Source organism: Branchiostoma floridae, chromosome 3 (genome assembly GCF_000003815.2).
Source record: "Branchiostoma floridae strain S238N-H82 chromosome 3, Bfl_VNyyK, whole genome shotgun sequence".
Lineage (NCBI taxonomy): Eukaryota > Metazoa > Chordata > Leptocardii > Amphioxiformes > Branchiostomatidae > Branchiostoma > Branchiostoma floridae.
In genome coordinates this window covers 15,266,446-15,284,418 of record NC_049981.1, presented here as the reverse complement: position 1 = coordinate 15,284,418, position 17,973 = coordinate 15,266,446, and the positions used below count along the sequence as shown (strand labels likewise).

Genomic DNA, 17,973 nt, shown 5'->3' with positions numbered 1-17,973 from the left:
ACAAAAGATTACGTTACATGATATATTCTGGAGGTCAAAAATTCAAATATGTAGCAATGACTTGGCACAGAATTATCACTGTTACTGCTAGAAAATCACGTTTTGTCTCATCAAGGGAAATATACGTTTTGCTCACAAGGAAAAGAAGTGAACGTTCAATTTTTTCCAGTCGATATAGTTTATAAATTATCGCCGATGCAGGTTTTTATAAACCGCGCCGTCTCGTGTACTTCTGCAGTTACGTTAGTTAAATAACAATGAATATTGTATATACATTTATTAAACTTAAGTATAATACTCTTAATTGATTAATATAGAATTTAGTATAGCACTCTTAATTGATTGATCGTTCCAGTAACTGACCAGTTACAAACTTGCAGGTTTTTGCTGCGTGTTGTGTTTTTACCTTGCTAGTGGCTACATGTAGTTTATATATTCAATATTGACGATAATGAGCTCTTCTTACACACGCCCTTCGGCGAAACATATCAGCTTTGCAGACACGCGGCGTCAAATCAAACGACCTGTCACAATCAATCTCTGCTGTCATTATGTTATCATAACGATCTAACGTTAGTAAAAACAAAGCTTCTATCGTATGGTCAAGAAAGACTATTATTCTAAGGTATTGACGTTAGTAGTTCGAGTGACGGAAGGAGTGTGAGGGACGGGATCACTGTTTTGGTTTCTCATCACATACTTTAATATTCAATAGTCCGCACTCAAAGAAATGGCTTGTATCATCGGCATGAATATGTCATCATTCAAGACATAAAACAGAAGTATGTATCGGGAACGAAAACGTACGGAAACTGAGGTACAGAAATGAAATCATGGCAACGAGAACTACTAATTTATTTGTCACAAATAGACATATTTACACGCGCCACACACTGACATGCCATGTGATTTTAATGCAGATCATTTTGCTAGGAGTATAGCAAGGAGAATATACCTGAGAAGCCATCCGTTACGTAATCAAAAAAATAAAATAAGATCCAAGGCACTTTATCAAATATTTAACATGTCACAAATTACTGATTTTAATAATATGACCTGCAATCAGGAATGTAAATTGTAATGCAGATGAAAAGTTTTCTGACGCTTGCAGGCCACTTAACTAGGTACTTGATGCGGCTAAACAACGTTTAGAGAGTGTAATAGTACCCGTGTTCTGGGGGGGGGGGGGCAAGTGAAGGGACTTGATCATGATTTTCAATATCTATCTAAATATTTTTGGGAGCAGATTTGGATCTATGGGTTTAGAGAAGGCAGAAAAAAATGAAGAATTTAGATAACGACGTTACATCTTAACCATCTATCACCTCCAAATGGTATGCATTTGCAATGATAGGCCATGGCTATGGGTTTGCGATAAATTCGCCTTATATTCATGAACGCGAGCAACATGCATCTATTATCATTCCAGAGTTACGAATACTGTTACCGGATGAATGGGGAGGGGGGCATCGCGGCAGGAAACATTGAATCACACACATCTGAGTCTGATGATCAACTAAGAGATGTGAAAATATTACAGACGTACCTTTGAGCGGTCGACCGGCGCCAAATCATTCTTAGTGTCCGCTTCAGAAGCCCGTTTGTACCGTTACATATACATCGCTGTTACATACAGTAACGGTACCAACACATGTGCGTTCGCCCTTTCTCCCGGCCTCACCACGGCTTTTTGACAGCTCGAACAAGGGCAACACGAGATCCCCAACCCCAACTGTGCACCCCTGGGTTCCCCGGCTTACCGTATAAGGAAATAATTTGCATACGTCCTGTCAGCTGTGTCTGGCAAACCCCAGAATGGAGTATTCCCTCGGTGCCCCTGTGGAAGAAACCATCTTCTGCGGGGAGGGTTTAGAATTATTTCCATCATATTACATTATACAACATATCAGAAACATGTTGACATTCTAAAATAACGGCTGAAGATGTAATGAAATTATACATTAGTGGCTTATCGATAGCTATTTTGTCAGTACTTGGGTGGCACAAAAATATGATGTATATCCCAAATCAATTATGGTACGACCGGGGGAAGGCTCAGGAAATACGTCGCCCTTTTTTAAATGTTCAAGCAGATATTGAGAGGGAAATTCCCAGTTTATCAAATCTTGGCCCCTCCAATAGCTGCCTTGACTTTTCGTTTTTAAGAACTTCGAACAAAGTCTTTCATGCGTTTCACTCATAGAACAATCTCTATCAAATTCTAGCCGAGTCGACTAGGCATGGACACAGTATATACTAGTACCTCGGCTAGACAATCTCAATCTCATGATGGTGGCAAGGAATAAAGGGCATGTAGCCATGTTGCCGTTGTCTTTGTTCTGTCAGTAACCTCGGCATGTACAGTTCAATAGTCAACTTGAGGTCACAGCTGGCTATGATACATATGATGGAGTACCGTAATCTACAAGCACCGTTGAGGCGAAAAATCGATATAAATTTTTCTGTCTTTTCTGATCGGCCAATTGTTTTTTCCTGTCCTCTATAATGATATATATGGACGCTGTCGGAAAATTTGAAGACATTTTGATCGATTTCCACTCCAACATCTGTTTGGCCTCATTGGCCGAAGCCCACGGGGTTCCATATTCATGAATGACTACCAAGTGCCCCCTTAGAAAACAATAGTCCTCATAGACCATACGTATACGGTAATGAGCGCGCTAGCAGTGCTGTTAGGCTTGGTTAGTGGGTCTTTTGTGTCCTTTTCTACCTTCCTACGTGTCTTTCTATTTTGCTATTGTGTCTATAGGGATTTGGAACTGTTGAGGAACAAACGAGTGTCACTAAAAGTGACGCAGAATAAGGCCAGGAAAGAAACACAAAACGATCAGACAGCAGCGAGATTGCTCTTGTTTCTCGTGAAGAATGAAATCTGAAACTCATTACGGATTAAAATGATGCTTTCCAATGCACGAGCGTGGGGAAGAACTTAGCAGCTGAGCACTTTGTTTTCCACGGCTGTTAAAAGAGGGTCTGCATGGGGGGTCTTGGTAACGCTTAACGGTGAATTCAGGAGGCCCGGTAACGGTTAACGGTAAATTCAGGAGGCCCGGTAACGCTTAACGGTAAATTCAGAAGGAGTTACAAAACATAACACCGTTGAAAGTAACATTGACGTGCATTCCTATTCATTCAACGCTAGAGTAGTTATATCAATGGGGGAAAATTATCCGACTAATGACAAAGCAAAAGGTGCCCAGAACCCGGAGGAATGACAGGGACAATGTCCATGACATCTGTAAATTGACGGAGGCAGAGTTCCCGGCCCGCCACAGAGACGGCGGCAGCAAATTTCTTATGGGGGGATTGAACTATTGAACTACATGGAGCGCCGAACTACATGGAGCGCCGAAGGCGCGACGCATCCCAGGGGGTCCGGGGGTATGCTCCCCCGGGAAAATTTTAAAATCAAGACCCTCCTAAATGCTGTTTCCTGCATTTTCGGCAAATTTTGCCGACTGACTACGCTAGGTTGATTTTGACATTTTCATCAACTTACACAATGATTATAGCTTTGGCCTCCATCCCCAGAGCCCCCGACATATTTTACCATTTCGAGCTCAGAAGGCACGAGACGTTGCAATATAAGTCCGGGAAAATTAAGATCTGGACCGTCTGAGACGCCATTTACTGCGTTTTGAAGGACACATTTTGCTGTAAGACGAAGCTAAATTAAATGACATTTTATTAGAGAGAAAAGTTTTTTGTGCCTACCCACGCCCCTAACATATTTTCACCATGTCATCGTGAGCGCCAAAGGCGCCAGCCGTCGCAAGGAAGGTCCAGAGAAACCTAATTTTTCTGCATTCTAGGAGTACTTTTTGCCCGAAACTAAGCTAAGTTTACACTGAAATCTGTATGAGTGATAAAGTTTTTGAGGGCGACGCTTCCGCAACATATTTTACCCTGTCCAGAGCCGACGTCCGGGAGGCTCGGAGAAAATTTTGAAATCTGGACCCTTTGAAACGCCATTTCCTGCATTTTCCGGGGTTCTATCTGGCATTTGACTTCGTGTGTATAACGGGTTACGAAGAATTTCTTGGTAACGCTTAACGGTGAATTCGGGATGACAAATAACGGTTAACGTTGAATTAAAACGAGCAATAACGCTTCACGAAGAATATACCGATAACGGTTAACGTTAAATTAGAGAGGGTCGGTAACGATTAACGGTGAATTAAAATGGCTCGTAACGCTTAACGGAAAAAGGCATGCAGACCCTCTTAAAAGGAAGGCCACATGTATTAGTAACTAGATTTTCGCAAGTTTTCCACAAAGGAAGCCCTGCCATGTCATAAGAGAACTACAGCAAAAGAATGAAAGATTTGCGACAACACCGTAAATCGCAAAACCGTACAAACAACAACGTTAACCGCAAATAAGAGCAAATATGTCAAATATTTTACGGCTAAAGTTTCATTAAGTCATGATTTGTTGTCATGTTCTATGTTTTAAAAAAATGTATTGCTTTGAGATCAGTCAGATTGGAAAAATCTGATCTTTTCTTTTCACCGCTTTTTTGTTTTTGTTTGCCCGCTCGCATTCGTTTTGGTTGTCCGATGTCCATAAAATGAAGTCAGTGTGCCCTTAAGTTTCGTGGTCAACTGAGAAATTAAAGCCATTACTCAAGTGACATACATATTCTTGGAGCTAATGTTACATGTAATTGTTCGGTCGTTCACATGAGCTCACAAACGTTTACTCGACTCGAAAATTATGACATTAAAGTGCGATCCGTGCAATTAGCCCCTGAAACCAGTTTTCACACGCTATTGGCCATTGTTTGTAATTAATGAATACTAGTATGTGGATTTGTTGAACTAAAGGAGTGCAATGTGAAACATTCACGGAAGTAGCAAATATGAAGATTACGTAACGCCCCTCCCATAGCATATACATACGTGCTTCCGCTAACTAGGCACATTATATATTCCCTGCACCCTCTGTTCCAATATGGCGCCTGATAAGCCAGTAATCCAGTTGTTCCCGAAGGAGATGGAGATGGTAAGCTTTGATCTGTTGATTGATACCAGTTTACTGACAGAGGCAGTCAATGACAATGATGGTGAGGTGTATTTTGATGGCTACCGGACTTCAGTTGGGGAGGTACTAGCCTCCACCAGGCTCCGCGGATCGGTGGTCTAACTTTTCTTTTTAGAGTAGAAATTGGACAAATAGAGTCAATAGTACGCCAGGGGAGTCGGTCGGCCAGAGGATCTCAGCACCGGCCGGGCAACACTTTCATTCCTAGCCTGGCCAAAGAGCCCCTATTTCTGTTCGGCCAGGCGGGAGTCTGGTAGAGACTAGGGAGGTACAAGCTTAAGGCGGTTGACCAAGACAGGGATTGCTTCAATACTGTGTCCAACTTGACAGTTGGCTTTGGGATCTTCCCTTTTCTTTTATATAACATTATATGCAGCTTATGATATGTTATGATATATCCCACATATAATATGTAAGTTTGCAACATTAAACATCTAGGCACACTTGCCATTAACACCACTAGCATTGTTTATTGAAGTGTCCTTAATACGAAGTGTACACACGTCTTACTCCATAGCATAGCAACTCTATTTCGTCACATACATCTTTCTTCACAGTGTCATGTAACGTAATATCACATACAATTTGTATTCGGTGCACGAGCCACTAGTACCTAGTTTATTGTTTAACCAGACTAATATATCTCAAGTCTAGATTGTGACCTGTTTTTCAGGTACCATTAGATTAAGAAAAAATACAGTTATGTAATAAACATAATGATCCTTCGAAAAGGTACTATATTAAACAAATTTTAACACTTACAGCTCTAGATAGATTACACGTTGAATATTATACAGTACCTGAATGAAAAAGGAATGCTTTCGGTTGCCTGATTTAGTGAAGCACCGCTAAACAGATGGAATATTCATCTATGACTAGATGATATGATCGATGATGAAAAAAATGTCTATAAATGAATTACGACTGTCTCCAAGTGCGATTTATGGGTTTATGATAAACATAAAAGTAATGAAGTAGAGGTGTGAAGGAAACTCAGGGGGTCCGTGACGCATGCGCAACGTGGCCTTTACGAGAAATCAAAGATATTCTGATTTCTTATTATAAAATTGTCGAGGGGCGAGCCATATGAACATAAATGAGTGACAAATGAAACCGTGTAGTCGCATTCTTTGGACGTATTTTGTCATAACCCTTCCTTACATTCTATCTATTATACAAAACAAAGAGTTTCTAATCTTTATATCGTAAGCAAGAGCGTTATCTGGCTTGTTCTAAGAATGTAGGTCCGTAGTTGTCTTAAGGAATTCGAAGACAAGATAATCGGGGTAAATTTGTAATCTTGAGAGTTCAATCGTTTTTGAATTGCATGTCGTAGATTGTGGTTAACACATTTCGCTAAATCTTGGAAAGATCCCCTTCTCTACCACCCAGTTGCTCAGGACCTAGGTGATACCATTTAAGAGGGAGGGGGAGTAGGGGTAGGGACAGGAGAGGGCGGGGGACTGAAACTTCCACTGTTCTCGGCTTTCTCCTTGTCGCTCTTGCGCCTGCGCCCCTTTCCCCTCCTGCCCTTCCTGCGCTCGCCGCGGTTTCTGCTCTTCCCGCGGTCTTTCTTGGCCCCCTCTGCACAAGCGGAAGCGTCGCAGGTTCCTGGAAATAAAACTCAGATGTTACTTCTCTTCGAGTCAGATAGTTATCAATGGGGAATAGGGGCTAGGCTGGGTTCTATCCTCGCAGTTACAGCTGGCTCACTCCTTTCGCTTGCTTTCCACGTAGTCTTGTCTTGCTAATAACGTGATAAAGCAAAAAAAAAATGGAGAGCCAGTAGTAACTACGTATGATGGCACCGAGGCTAGAGGAGGAACTATTCACAGTGTTTGCTATCTCCGTCTGGATCGAGTTTTATAAGGACCTTTCACATAATCGCATATAAAAGACTCGATGGCGATGTATGACACTCACTGATTAACTGACATAAGATTTTTTCGTATTACAGTCACAATATTTGGAACTGCTGGTATAAAGTTTTTTATTGCTCATCTGGAATCCTTTTTTTTTTGGTTTCTACCTAGAAACTGAACAGAATTTGCACAGAGACCTTGTGTAGATGCGTGATTAAACAAATGGTCTGTTAAACGGTCCCACTGTGATCATTTGTTGCTAACTACATAAGACATTGGAGAATTTCTGTATATCTGTAGAATAACGAAGATGGAAAGGAATGCTGGAAAGTCCTACCTGCAGTACCAGTATCTCCAGGGAGACCCTTCATTCCCGGAACTCCCGGGAAGCCAGGGATGCCTGAGCGGCCCTGGAGCCCCGGTAACCCGGGGTAACCGATCTCTCCCCTCGGGCCGCGGTCGCCTTTCGGTCCGGTTGGGCACAGGCTGCAGGCATCGGCGGTTCCGTCACGAAGGATGGTAGCTGACTCTCCTGTTAGCACGTGGGTGGGATGGATCATATATGCATAACTGTATTGCATGACAAGTGAATGCATATACAATATCACCAGACAACGATTCAAGGATACTAAGTCTACTCTAGTTAGACTATATAGATCGATATAGCATGGATGTGACTACATGTTCAGTCTTTGATGGAATTTTCAACTCTTTCAGTAAGCTGCAGTCATCCGCGGTGCCTTCAGGAAGGATGGTGGGCGTGGCTGATTCTCCAATTAGGACGTTGACGTGATAGAGGATTTATATAAATTTTATATCTTATGCATAAATTCATTGTACAACATTCGTGCAAAGTATAACGTATGACATCTGCTATATAGCCTCGTATGGGATACGAATATACACTTGTTCAGTCATTGGCGGAATTTTCAAGACTTTCCTATGTGCTGAACAGTTAGAACTACGGGAATATCATATAGCTTGCCTATAGTATAGCCTATGGACTATGGCATACAGGCCCACTCATTATAACTTCTAGCACATTCGACTCAGCCACAAACCTATAGCTACCCCGATAACGATTCCATCGGCCGGGGAGTGTTGAAACCCGCCAAGGTACTGTAAATGCAGAAACTTTTGCGGTGGTTTTATATTCGCGGTGCGCATTGGTGAATTTTACGGTGTGGGTTTCAATTGCTTCGCTCCCGAAGACGGAACGTAAGTAATAGTAAGGCCACGTTGATTTGATTATATGGATGACATCCGCGCTCGCACCAATTTTCGGCCATTTCCAAAAAAAAAAAAAGTTTTCGACCACACAATAAATTGTGCAAAGCAGCTGTAAAATGAGCACAAATATTCCGTAGATTGAAAAAAAAGTATCAGAAAACAGATAACTAATGCCATAGAATGCCAAAATGAATCTAAAGTCAAAGAATGAAATGTGAAAGGACAGAAAGAAAAAAAAATCTATTGTTGGTTGGGGGAGGTACAAGTACAGAAAATTCAGGTCCAGAGGATCATTTCCAGGTCCGGACATGAACATGGACCTGATTGTCTGTGGAAACTTGAGAACTGGCAATACTCAAAACAATGGTAATTCGTCAATTTTGCTACAAAGGAATCTGTTTGGTGGATTATTGGACTCCCACTGCATTTTAAAATCCCATCTCCATGTAACAAATAAAGGCTAACTGTCTCTGTACCTTTGACTGTAGAAACTTGGTGCAATTGACTATAAACTCTACTTGACTTCGCTCTTGTTGTCTTCTTGGCCCCCCGGTTAGACCCCAAATGGCTGCCGACATAGTGTGTCCATTTTGTAATTGGCGAAACCTGTTCCTCCGGGTTTTTTTTTCAGGTCTGTTTTTTTCGGATTGGTCCAAGAAGAAAAAATGTTTTGCACCCGTATGATGTACTGGTCCCTACACCTAACTATTGGTATACCATACTATGTGTGTTTAGTCCTATGTTCAACCTTCCTGGCCACTTTGATTTCATACTGAAGGCAACTTTTTTTTTGGCCAAACTTTTTTTTTTATTCGCTCGCTCGCATCAGTTTTGGAGTTCCCGGAGGATGTCATCCATATAATCAAATCAACATGGCCTAAAGTATAAAAGGGCCGATTTAAAGATGGGATGCCAGAAAAAGCCTATGCTCGGTAGAACTGGAGATCGTTAGAATACTTCCTTTAAAGAAAATGGTTACCAGGCTATCACAAACCTGGAAGTCCTGCCTCTCCCTTCATGCCCGTGACCCCAGGGAGACCCTGCACACCGGCAGGACCCGGCGGACCGGGGGGACCAGGAGGGCCGGGCGGGCCGGGCACCACGTCCGGGATCTTCACCCCCGGTTCTCCGGTCAGAATTATCCTTCCCGGGGAACCAGATTCTCCTTTCTGACCTGGAAGAAAGGCATTATTTATCAACATTAATCTCGAAGGCTCTAAAACTAGCGACTTGTGGAATACAGAATATCGATTGTTGTACACGGAAAATATGAATTTCATGGATAAAGAGGGAATAACAATAGAATGCCAGCACGGAATTTTTCCGTGAAAGGTCATTTTTTGTTACTTTCTAGTCTCATACAATCATAGCCCATATCATCACCGATATTACTAAAGCCCCTTTGTTGTTGTGTTGTTCTTTACCGCCAGGCGGCGTTAAAAATTATTGAAATCTACCGGTACTCGGCAGCGAAACCACTGCGTGCCAAAGTGGTTTTAAGTTCCACGTACATTTTACGTGAATCTGGAATTGTAAATTTAGCCTTGGGCCTAGCCTCTAGATACGACAGTTGTCGATCCGATAGTAACATACCAACAAGAATCTTCACTACGGTGTGGCCACGTCTGCTGGCATCGTCTGACGGTTTTCCTTATCTTTTGGCCCCATTAAGAGCACTTTTAAGAACCAGCTTGCCGCTAGAGATTACAGCGTAAATCTTTCGCCGTACATTGAGTTTGGCCAAGGAGGGTTTAACCTCGAGCTCCCAGGTTCGACTATGGAGGAGGCTGATTTGAATCTTCGTGGTTTGGCAGGATATAGGTAGCCAGGGGGTGGATTTGGCTTTGGAAATCAGCTCGACAAGACAATGTTGATGTTTTTGTAGTCTCTATTTGAAAGAGGCCTTCGAAAAAAAAAAAAACACGAATAGAGGTCCACGGACACTAAGCGTTGATGGTTACAGATTGCGTACTGATTTGTCAACAGGCACATCCATCATCACCTTCTACTTTATCATCAGGCATACCTATATTGCCACCTAAGTAAGAATAGCTTGTGCTATTTAAACATCAGACAAATTGACTTTTAGCATCTCTGCATACCTCTGGGTCCCATTATACCAGGCTGTCCCCGTATCCCGGGCCAGCCCTGATGTCCCATGGGACCGGGCTCTCCAGGCTGACACTCGCAGGGTCCTGTCTTGTTGGCCTTGGGAGCTACTGTTGCAGCAAGTTGGTTAGGATCAGGCATGTGGAGGCCCGCATCTGGTGAAACAAGAAAAGCGTTTGAAAAAGCTGACCTCGCGAGAATTAACATCTAAAGTGGGGGTGTAGAAATTTAACCGTACTTACTTGTCAGCCATGGTAGTGCTAAAAACTAAGCGGAACCCTTTAACTTATTCCGTCAATACTCAATACTGTATGCGCAGGGCACTTCGAGCGCGGAAAAAGGAATCTGGTATTGCAAGCTAAGAACAGCATATACACAGCTGGAGCAAACACCATATATGAAGTAGTAAAGTTTGTATCAATTTCCGAATGTTGCAAAGCCAAAAATGGCATGATACAAAAGTGTAAGGATGAAGTACCCCGAATGATCTCTTCCACCATCTCCACTCTGGCCTTCAGCAGGTCAAGTTGTCCTTGAAGGTCTTTAATCTTAGCATCCTTATCTTCATCTTCATCTTGTGCTGCACACTGAGGAAAAAATGCAAATTTTCAGTGCCTGTATCTGATTCGTCCAGCACGCTGTTTACACTCACGTGATTATGACGTAAGTGTTGTCAGCCATTTTGGATGGTTAAACCTGGACGTAACCATCTAGATTCGAATTGGCATGTTGCCTTGTGCCCACCTGAAAAAATGGTTGTATTTTGTGTTATGGTTCCGGTTCGGAATTTCAAGTGACCAGATCTAAATAGTCCCTAAGAATAAGACGCAAATCAGAGGTTGTCTCTATAGTTTTGGCTCTAGATTTTCCGGCTACCGCTTTAGCAATGTATACTCTTTTATACTTCTCAAAATACTTGTTGTTCATAGCGTTTTATGGTGTCGGAGATTTGATCGTGCGGCAAACACTTCCTATTAGTGCGCGCGATAGGTGTAAAGCGTTTCGTCGCCTGATTACCCAGATCGTGCGTTCTATGTGTGTTTTGGGTGTTTTAGCGCCATCGGAGCTCGCGGAAAACTTTTCTTCCTTTTTACTCAGTAAACAGAAGAAGTCTTGACCTTCATTGCCATATTAGTCATTATCCCAGGAAAACTCCTTTTTACCGTGTAGCGGCCTGTAAAAAATGGCCCCAAATTAGCAATTTTTAATGAAAAGCTTACATTTTTTATGGTTTTTACCAAAAATAACATTTCTACAAAAAATGTCAAATGAGTCTGTCGGTCAGCGTCAAGACACCCTTTACTATCGGAAACATTGAATTGTCCGAAAAACGATGCTTTGAGAAGCGCTAGTGCTTTTCTTCAGAGACAGTCAAATCGGCCCCGAATCGTAAAAAACACTCCGAACCTTAAGGTAGATTGATTCTCCTTGACAGTTTAATTACGTAAATTAATGGCTATCAGAAAAGCCAATACATCTACATATCCACGTATCCATCCATCATTTCATCCGTCCGTCCGTCAGTTCATCCGTCAGTCCGTCCATCCATCCGTCCGTCCTCCCGCAGAGAAGTCCAGCCATTCAGAAAACAAAACGAGTTTCTACCGCCAACATCTTGGAGATTAGCGCCCCCTCCCCCTTGCTCCAAGTGCACTGTTTGTCCACTGCCAAGGACTTTACTGGCATTAGCTTTGACACAAGCGTGTCTCGTTCCAAGCCAGAAGACTATCTTGTCCAGCTCCTTAACCTGAACCAGCTGACAGGGCTAGATAAGGTACGTGTACATTGCCTGCGGTACAGACCACATGGCGTCAACATGCCGCACTTTCGACCGCCGATGTCAAGATCATGGACTAAGGCGTCAAGGTCACTCAAGGACATGTACTTCAATGTGATGTCCTCCAGAACACAATCTTACTTGCCCTCGACACAATTTTTAATCTGACCATTTTACTCCTGTCATACCATTTTAGACATGTAAATTGAGTACACTATCAGTGTTCAAGATATTTACTGAAAGGGCATAAAACTGTCAGAACGTCTCTGCTCTAATCTTATCTCTAAGCAGATGTTGGGGTGGACATTTTTGACTGACAAACTTCTCTGACAGTCCCTCGCCCAAGGCAGAGAAGTCGCACTTTGAATCACTAAACATCACCATTTTCTGCCTTAACTTCGGAGATACATCCAATCTTTTTGCACGCTTGTTCGCCGATCGTATGATTTCATGACGTATTTCCGGACTGTCTCTGTGTTTTTCCGGTTGTCATATTGTGTTACCGTACTGCCTGGGGCGGTTTGGAAGTCGAGTGTCTAGATTCAGCATTAGCATTTATAATTACGACAAAACTAGTCGCCCGAATCAACTGAGGGGCCAAATATTTCAGAACAAATTCAATTCTAGGGGCAGGGTGGGGCGGAATTTGGACTGGAAGATAAAGCTGGAATTTTTGGCAGCATCTTGATTCTAACACAAACAGAAGTACTGAAGGTCATACTTGTTTAAGACTTAGATATATCTATCCCGTTTCTAATCGAATCCCGTTAAAGTAAAATACATGCCATTTTTTTCTCTCTAAGTAAACCTTATATTTCATTGTTTGTTTTGATCCACACTTTATATACCACATGGATTATGTATTGTTGTAAATATGATAATCTGATACGATTTGAAACGAACATACTGTAGGGGGTTTGGAATGGCTGACCAATCCCCTTTCGTACCTTCCTGAAACAGCCCAAACCTCTCACTGACGGCCCGAGTACCCAGGGATTGCCCCACGCCGATACATGAGGGATATAGTTTCCACTAAACAGCTTTGAATTTGATTCTTTACGCGATAGCACGGCCCTGACATCGGCAGACATTTAAAATCCACTTGATGCTTTCGACAGACGTGTGTTGCATCGAGATCTGGTTGTTTCAGAGTGCTTGTGGTTTTATTGTGTGCGGATCTTTGCCTATGCCCTCAACATATGTATTCCAAGCAATCATATATAACACCATAGTATGCTGAATATTTTGTCTCCGTGAAAAAAAGTGACACTGACGTCATCACAAAAAAATGGTTTCGCGTCTGGTCCGGGTTGTTTTGGACATTAGAAAGCCCAATAAAACGACGTCTAAAAGACGCCCGAAACAAGCCGGAGCCTAACTTTTCCTTGGAGAGTACGTAAAACGCCTTTAACAGAATCCTGACAATGCTACAAGCATACGAGATGTTTTCAGTTTCGCCTATTCTGCGAAGAAAAACGACCACTCTTCACTACACGAAACTTTTTGTCATGCATATGCTACATAATATGTCATACAATGTTTCACCTCAGGGATGAGTTCAAATGCTTACCGTGGAGACGAGAAGAGATAGAGTCGTGAGGTAGTAGATAGTTTGAAAGGCCATGTTGTCTTGTTGGTCGGCAAAGGCAGAGAACGTCTCAGTATGGTGGGTGGCGTCCCCTCAGTGCTGGGCAGTGCCAGCAGTGCGTGCTAAGATGTGGGCGGTGGGGCAGCGGCTTGTGGAGCCAAAAAGAAGGTGAACCTGTCAATGTTCACCCAGGGGGAGGGGGTACGGTTTGTGCCCCCAACGCCGTTGTTAAGTTACTACTAACTTATTCTTCATCATGAAGTATGCTGAAGGTGTGGTAGTTTCATTTCCCAAACCGACCAAGTAATAAGATTTGTAAGGTTTTATCAAAGACAAGATGGGTTGCTCTTTTAGCTCTAGGATTTCTAGTGAATTATCCATATGCGTGCTGATGACACCTTTGTATTATCTGATTATGGACGATAGTTGTTTGACCGGCTCGACCGACTCTATTCATTCTGTTGCTGTGAGGTCATAATCTCCAAGCAGATGCTAGGATCTGGCTCAGTCCCAGCGTATTTCGTACGTCTGGGCAACATTTTATTACGTCTTTGTAGTTGTGCATCCTCTGTTGTGCTGAGAAAGGACGAAAAAGTTGCACTGCCATTAAGATGATTTCATTCTAATACTGTATCCCCAAAATCACTGTGATTGTTACCTTTGCATGTTTTCAATACAATGACGAGTGATTTCGACGAGTGCTATATGCTCAAGGTTTATTCATACAATGTGTGGACCTAAGCCCCACTCATGCCCTGCTCAAAGTTTCATGCGTGAGGCTGTAATGGACTCTTAGACATTTTGGTCAACGTTTTTCTTTCCATATTCCTTACGCTTTCTTGGCGTATCTAAATAGAAAGCTCAAAGCCACACTGTGGCATAGACATGTGGCCCGGTGGTTATAATTAGGGTTGCCAACGTATGATTATAATCTGAAAGTTCTCGGTTCGAATCTCAGAGTTGTGTACTTTACAACTATTTCATCACTCGACTCAGGTGAAAATGAGTACCAAGCTTCAGTAAGGGCGTGACGGGATGAGGCATGAAGCCGAAGGGTAGCCACACCTCGAGCACGTTAAAGAACCCACCACAATCATCGTAAAGAGTAGGGGCTCATCCCGGAGTGAATGGTTCAAACCTCGCAGTGCGGTCCCCGACTGAAACCTTAAAACATTTAAGTTACCTTTTGTGCCAGTCGTTCAACGTGTGGTGAATTTCAAGAAATGCGCAAGGGTACGAAATACTGAGCTGGACCCCACATCTACTTGGAGATTTATGTGAACCCCGACAGGTTTATATTGACTTTTAATAATGAAGCCCAGATTAGACTTTCATGAGCACGCCAAGCTCTTATCCAAGCCAGCTGGTTGTATTGAGGCTTGATGTATGTGGGGCCAGCTTCACAATACCGTATTATTCCTGCACTATCGCTGCTAAGCCAGTGTGACCCGTTGCTATGTGCCCTTAACAAGGTAGTTGCTGGAATTCCCACGAAGCCTGGATAATGCCAGATGCCCCTTATGTCGTTAACGTCTTGGCAACTGAACACGAAGAAATATTCCACCTGTGGTCTTGGCTGGTGGTGCACTTGGAAGGGCACCCCATATCGCCTTCAGTCCCGTGAATGGGAGAGCTTCAGATGCCAATCTTCAGATGCCAAACCTGTGTGTACATGTGATGATCTGTGATTTTATGGAGGACCATGGGTGTGCTTGGCCAAATTGGGGACATTCCAAGCTCATGCCTTCCCTCACGTCAATAGATGACCAATGATCGGCATTAGGCTTAGAGACAAATGTTGGAGTTGGAATTCATAGCACTAGGTGGCGTTTTTTTTTACCTTTGCAGAGGCAAGTCAGAGAGTAGAGGTCAGACAGGTGGAACTCGAAGCGCATTGATATTTTATTGATAGCCGATAGCTCAATGTGGTTCTATTTGAAGCCAAGTATTTCGCGAATACGGGTCGCGCGCGCCCCTACTAAATTTGCATTTGACACGCATTTAAATCTTAACAAAAGGGGAAACAACAATACAATTCCTAACGTACCTGGTGACATTTGATGACACGTCTGGTGACTTGAGAAAGTTTCTGTCAAAGGTATTCAGTACCTAACATCGGTTGTGAGGACGTTTAACCTTAAAGGTATCAAGGTATGAAATGTGTCTGTACTTCTATTCATTAAAAGCTTTGTTATTTGATTGTCATCATGTGATGATCTGATGCCTGTTGAAACCGCTAGATGCCGCGGCTGAACACATACCCCAGTCTGAGAGTCAATAGGTGGAACATCCAACACCCTGGGCCGCATAATGCAGGCTGGACACTGTAACTCTAACAACAAAAACAACTCCAACAACAAGAACACATGACAAAACAATAACAATTACAAATCTATTCCTCACAAAATGTCAGCATATATATGCATAATAAACTTGTTAAGTCCTTTCATACGAGTTGATAGTATAGCGCATCTATCATACACCACTAAAACATGTCTCTGCTACATTAACTGTATGCAATACAGACAACATGTTGAGATATCTATAACGAGTAGATGGATTCAAGTTTTCTCACATAATGTCAGCTGTGTTTTATCTGTAAACATCTGTGTTTCATCTCCAAATCCGTAATCAACATTGACTAGCGTATAGTTTGTTGCAAAATTTTATTTTCAAGATAAAAAAGACGACAACGTTCTGAATGGCTAGACACTTTTTACGACAAAAGACAAAGCAATACCAGATACAAATCTCTTCCCCACAAAAAAATTACAATTCATACAAATGATAATCTTGTTCCGTCCTTTTTTATGAGTTGATAGTATAGTGTATACCTTATTCCCATTATACGCAAGTAAACATGTCCCAAATACAATATCCAATCACCATTCGTCCATGCCTTTAAATCATCATGAACTGTACGCAACTCAGACTACGCCGGGTGCAGGCGTGAGAAGATGTTTAGAACGAACCATTGTCAGGAGATGGATGCAAATTGTCATAGAAGTATAACTGTCACTATAACCGTTATGAGGACCCTTGAATCGTTCAATCCTGTCTTTAAGTAACGTGTTACATGAAAAACATTCGTAAAGCATATGTAAATCAAACATGAAAAACCGTTAAGCATGCTTTAGAGATTGTTTAAAGATAGGATTTGTGCAGTGCTTAAAAGTATGAAACCTCCTTAAACGTAAATATGAATTTCAATTTCGATAGACAACTGGTCACCTCCATACGTGCCCCTGCAATTACATGTACAGGATTGTCTGTCACCCCGCCTTTTATTTATGCTTGGATAAGCAACAATGTGGCCGGGGCATCACCTTTAAAATCTGGTTATTGGCTCTAATCACACGAGACGGTGCGATTTTTCATTTTCCGTACTACATGGATTCAGAACTCGCGCGCAAATATCCACCCTGTGTACTTTTGGAGACATGCTGTATCTGTTGTTGGCGTACATGTTTCAGTTTGTCCAATCCATGATTTTTATGTCATGCCTTGGTTACACATAGCCGACTTTGGTTCCCGAACACTAGCCGACCCTTAGCCGACCCAAGTCGGCAGCAGTTCGGGAGTAGTCTGACCAGTTTAGGCCACGCCTATTTTTTAGCGCAGAACATGTCCCGAACACCTCCCGACCAGTAAATGACTTACTCCCGACTGTGTCCCAAATGCTAACTAACCTATTACCAACCATGCCGACCTCTAGCTGCAGACTGCCGAATCACTCCCGACTGATCCCCAACCGATTGCCGACCCTATTTCGACTTGAAATAGACATAATCAGCGATTTTCAAAAGAGTGCTCATTTTCGTTTTTAATCAAGAATGTCCTTTGTTCTATTTGTAAACATCACCAAGAGATCAAATTTAGATCACATATAGCTCCAGTGCGTCATTTATGGGTCTTTTTGTTTTTGGCTGGATGTCGGTCGTGTGAAGTTCGGGAGTGATTCGTCTACGTTCTGGCAATAGTCTTTTTGCTTGGGAATGAGTTAGCAGGGATTTGTCTAAGGTCTTGGGGTAAATCATTGGTAAGTTGGAAACAAGCTGGGAGTAAATCAGCAATGTTTATTTCGTGGTTAAGATTTAATTTGATTGCTGACTTACTCCCGAACACCAACCGAACACTAGCCGACCGTGCCGAACACCAGCCGACCACCAACCGACACATTCCAGAGTTGCCGTTCAGAGCCGAATGTTTTGAACATTTCAAAACATTCGGATGGAGCAGCCGAACACCAGCCGACTCAGCCGAACGCCAGCCGAACGCCATCCGACTCAGCCGAACGCCAGCCGACTACAGCCGACTAGCTCCCGAATCACTCCTAAACCATA

At 42.6% G+C, this 17,973-nt stretch overlaps 1 protein-coding gene across 1 annotated transcript; it reads right to left on the bottom strand.

The window, feature by feature from the left end:
- Window positions 1–5,514: 5,514 nt before the first annotated feature.
- On the bottom strand, window positions 5,515–13,785 carry LOC118411952 (collagen alpha-1(XXV) chain-like). Its single transcript, XM_035814481.1, has 6 exons — window positions 13,613–13,785; window positions 10,744–10,852; window positions 10,259–10,420; window positions 9,151–9,330; window positions 7,264–7,458; window positions 5,515–6,675 (listed from the first exon to the last, which is right to left on the bottom strand). The coding sequence occupies exons 1-6, from the start codon at window positions 13,664–13,666 to the stop codon at window positions 6,482–6,484; spliced, it is 894 nt and encodes a 297-aa protein (XP_035670374.1). The 5' UTR covers window positions 13,667–13,785; the 3' UTR covers window positions 5,515–6,481.
- Window positions 13,786–17,973: the final 4,188 nt, after the last annotated feature.

What these genes read in the sequence shown, in the direction of transcription:
- LOC118411952 (XM_035814481.1), bottom strand. Translation starts at nt 13,666, where the DNA reads ATGGCCTTTCAAACTATCTACTACCTCACGACTCTATCTCTTCTCGTC. An exon ending in GGTGGAAGAGATCATTCGGG is followed by an intron (nt 10,421 to 10,743) that starts GTACTTCATCCT and finishes TTGTTTCACCAG; the next exon opens with ATGCGGGCCTCCACATGCCT. An exon ending in TGGAGATACTGGTACTGCAG is followed by an intron (nt 6,676 to 7,263) that starts GTAGGACTTTCC and finishes TTTTATTTCCAG; the next exon opens with GAACCTGCGACGCTTCCGCT.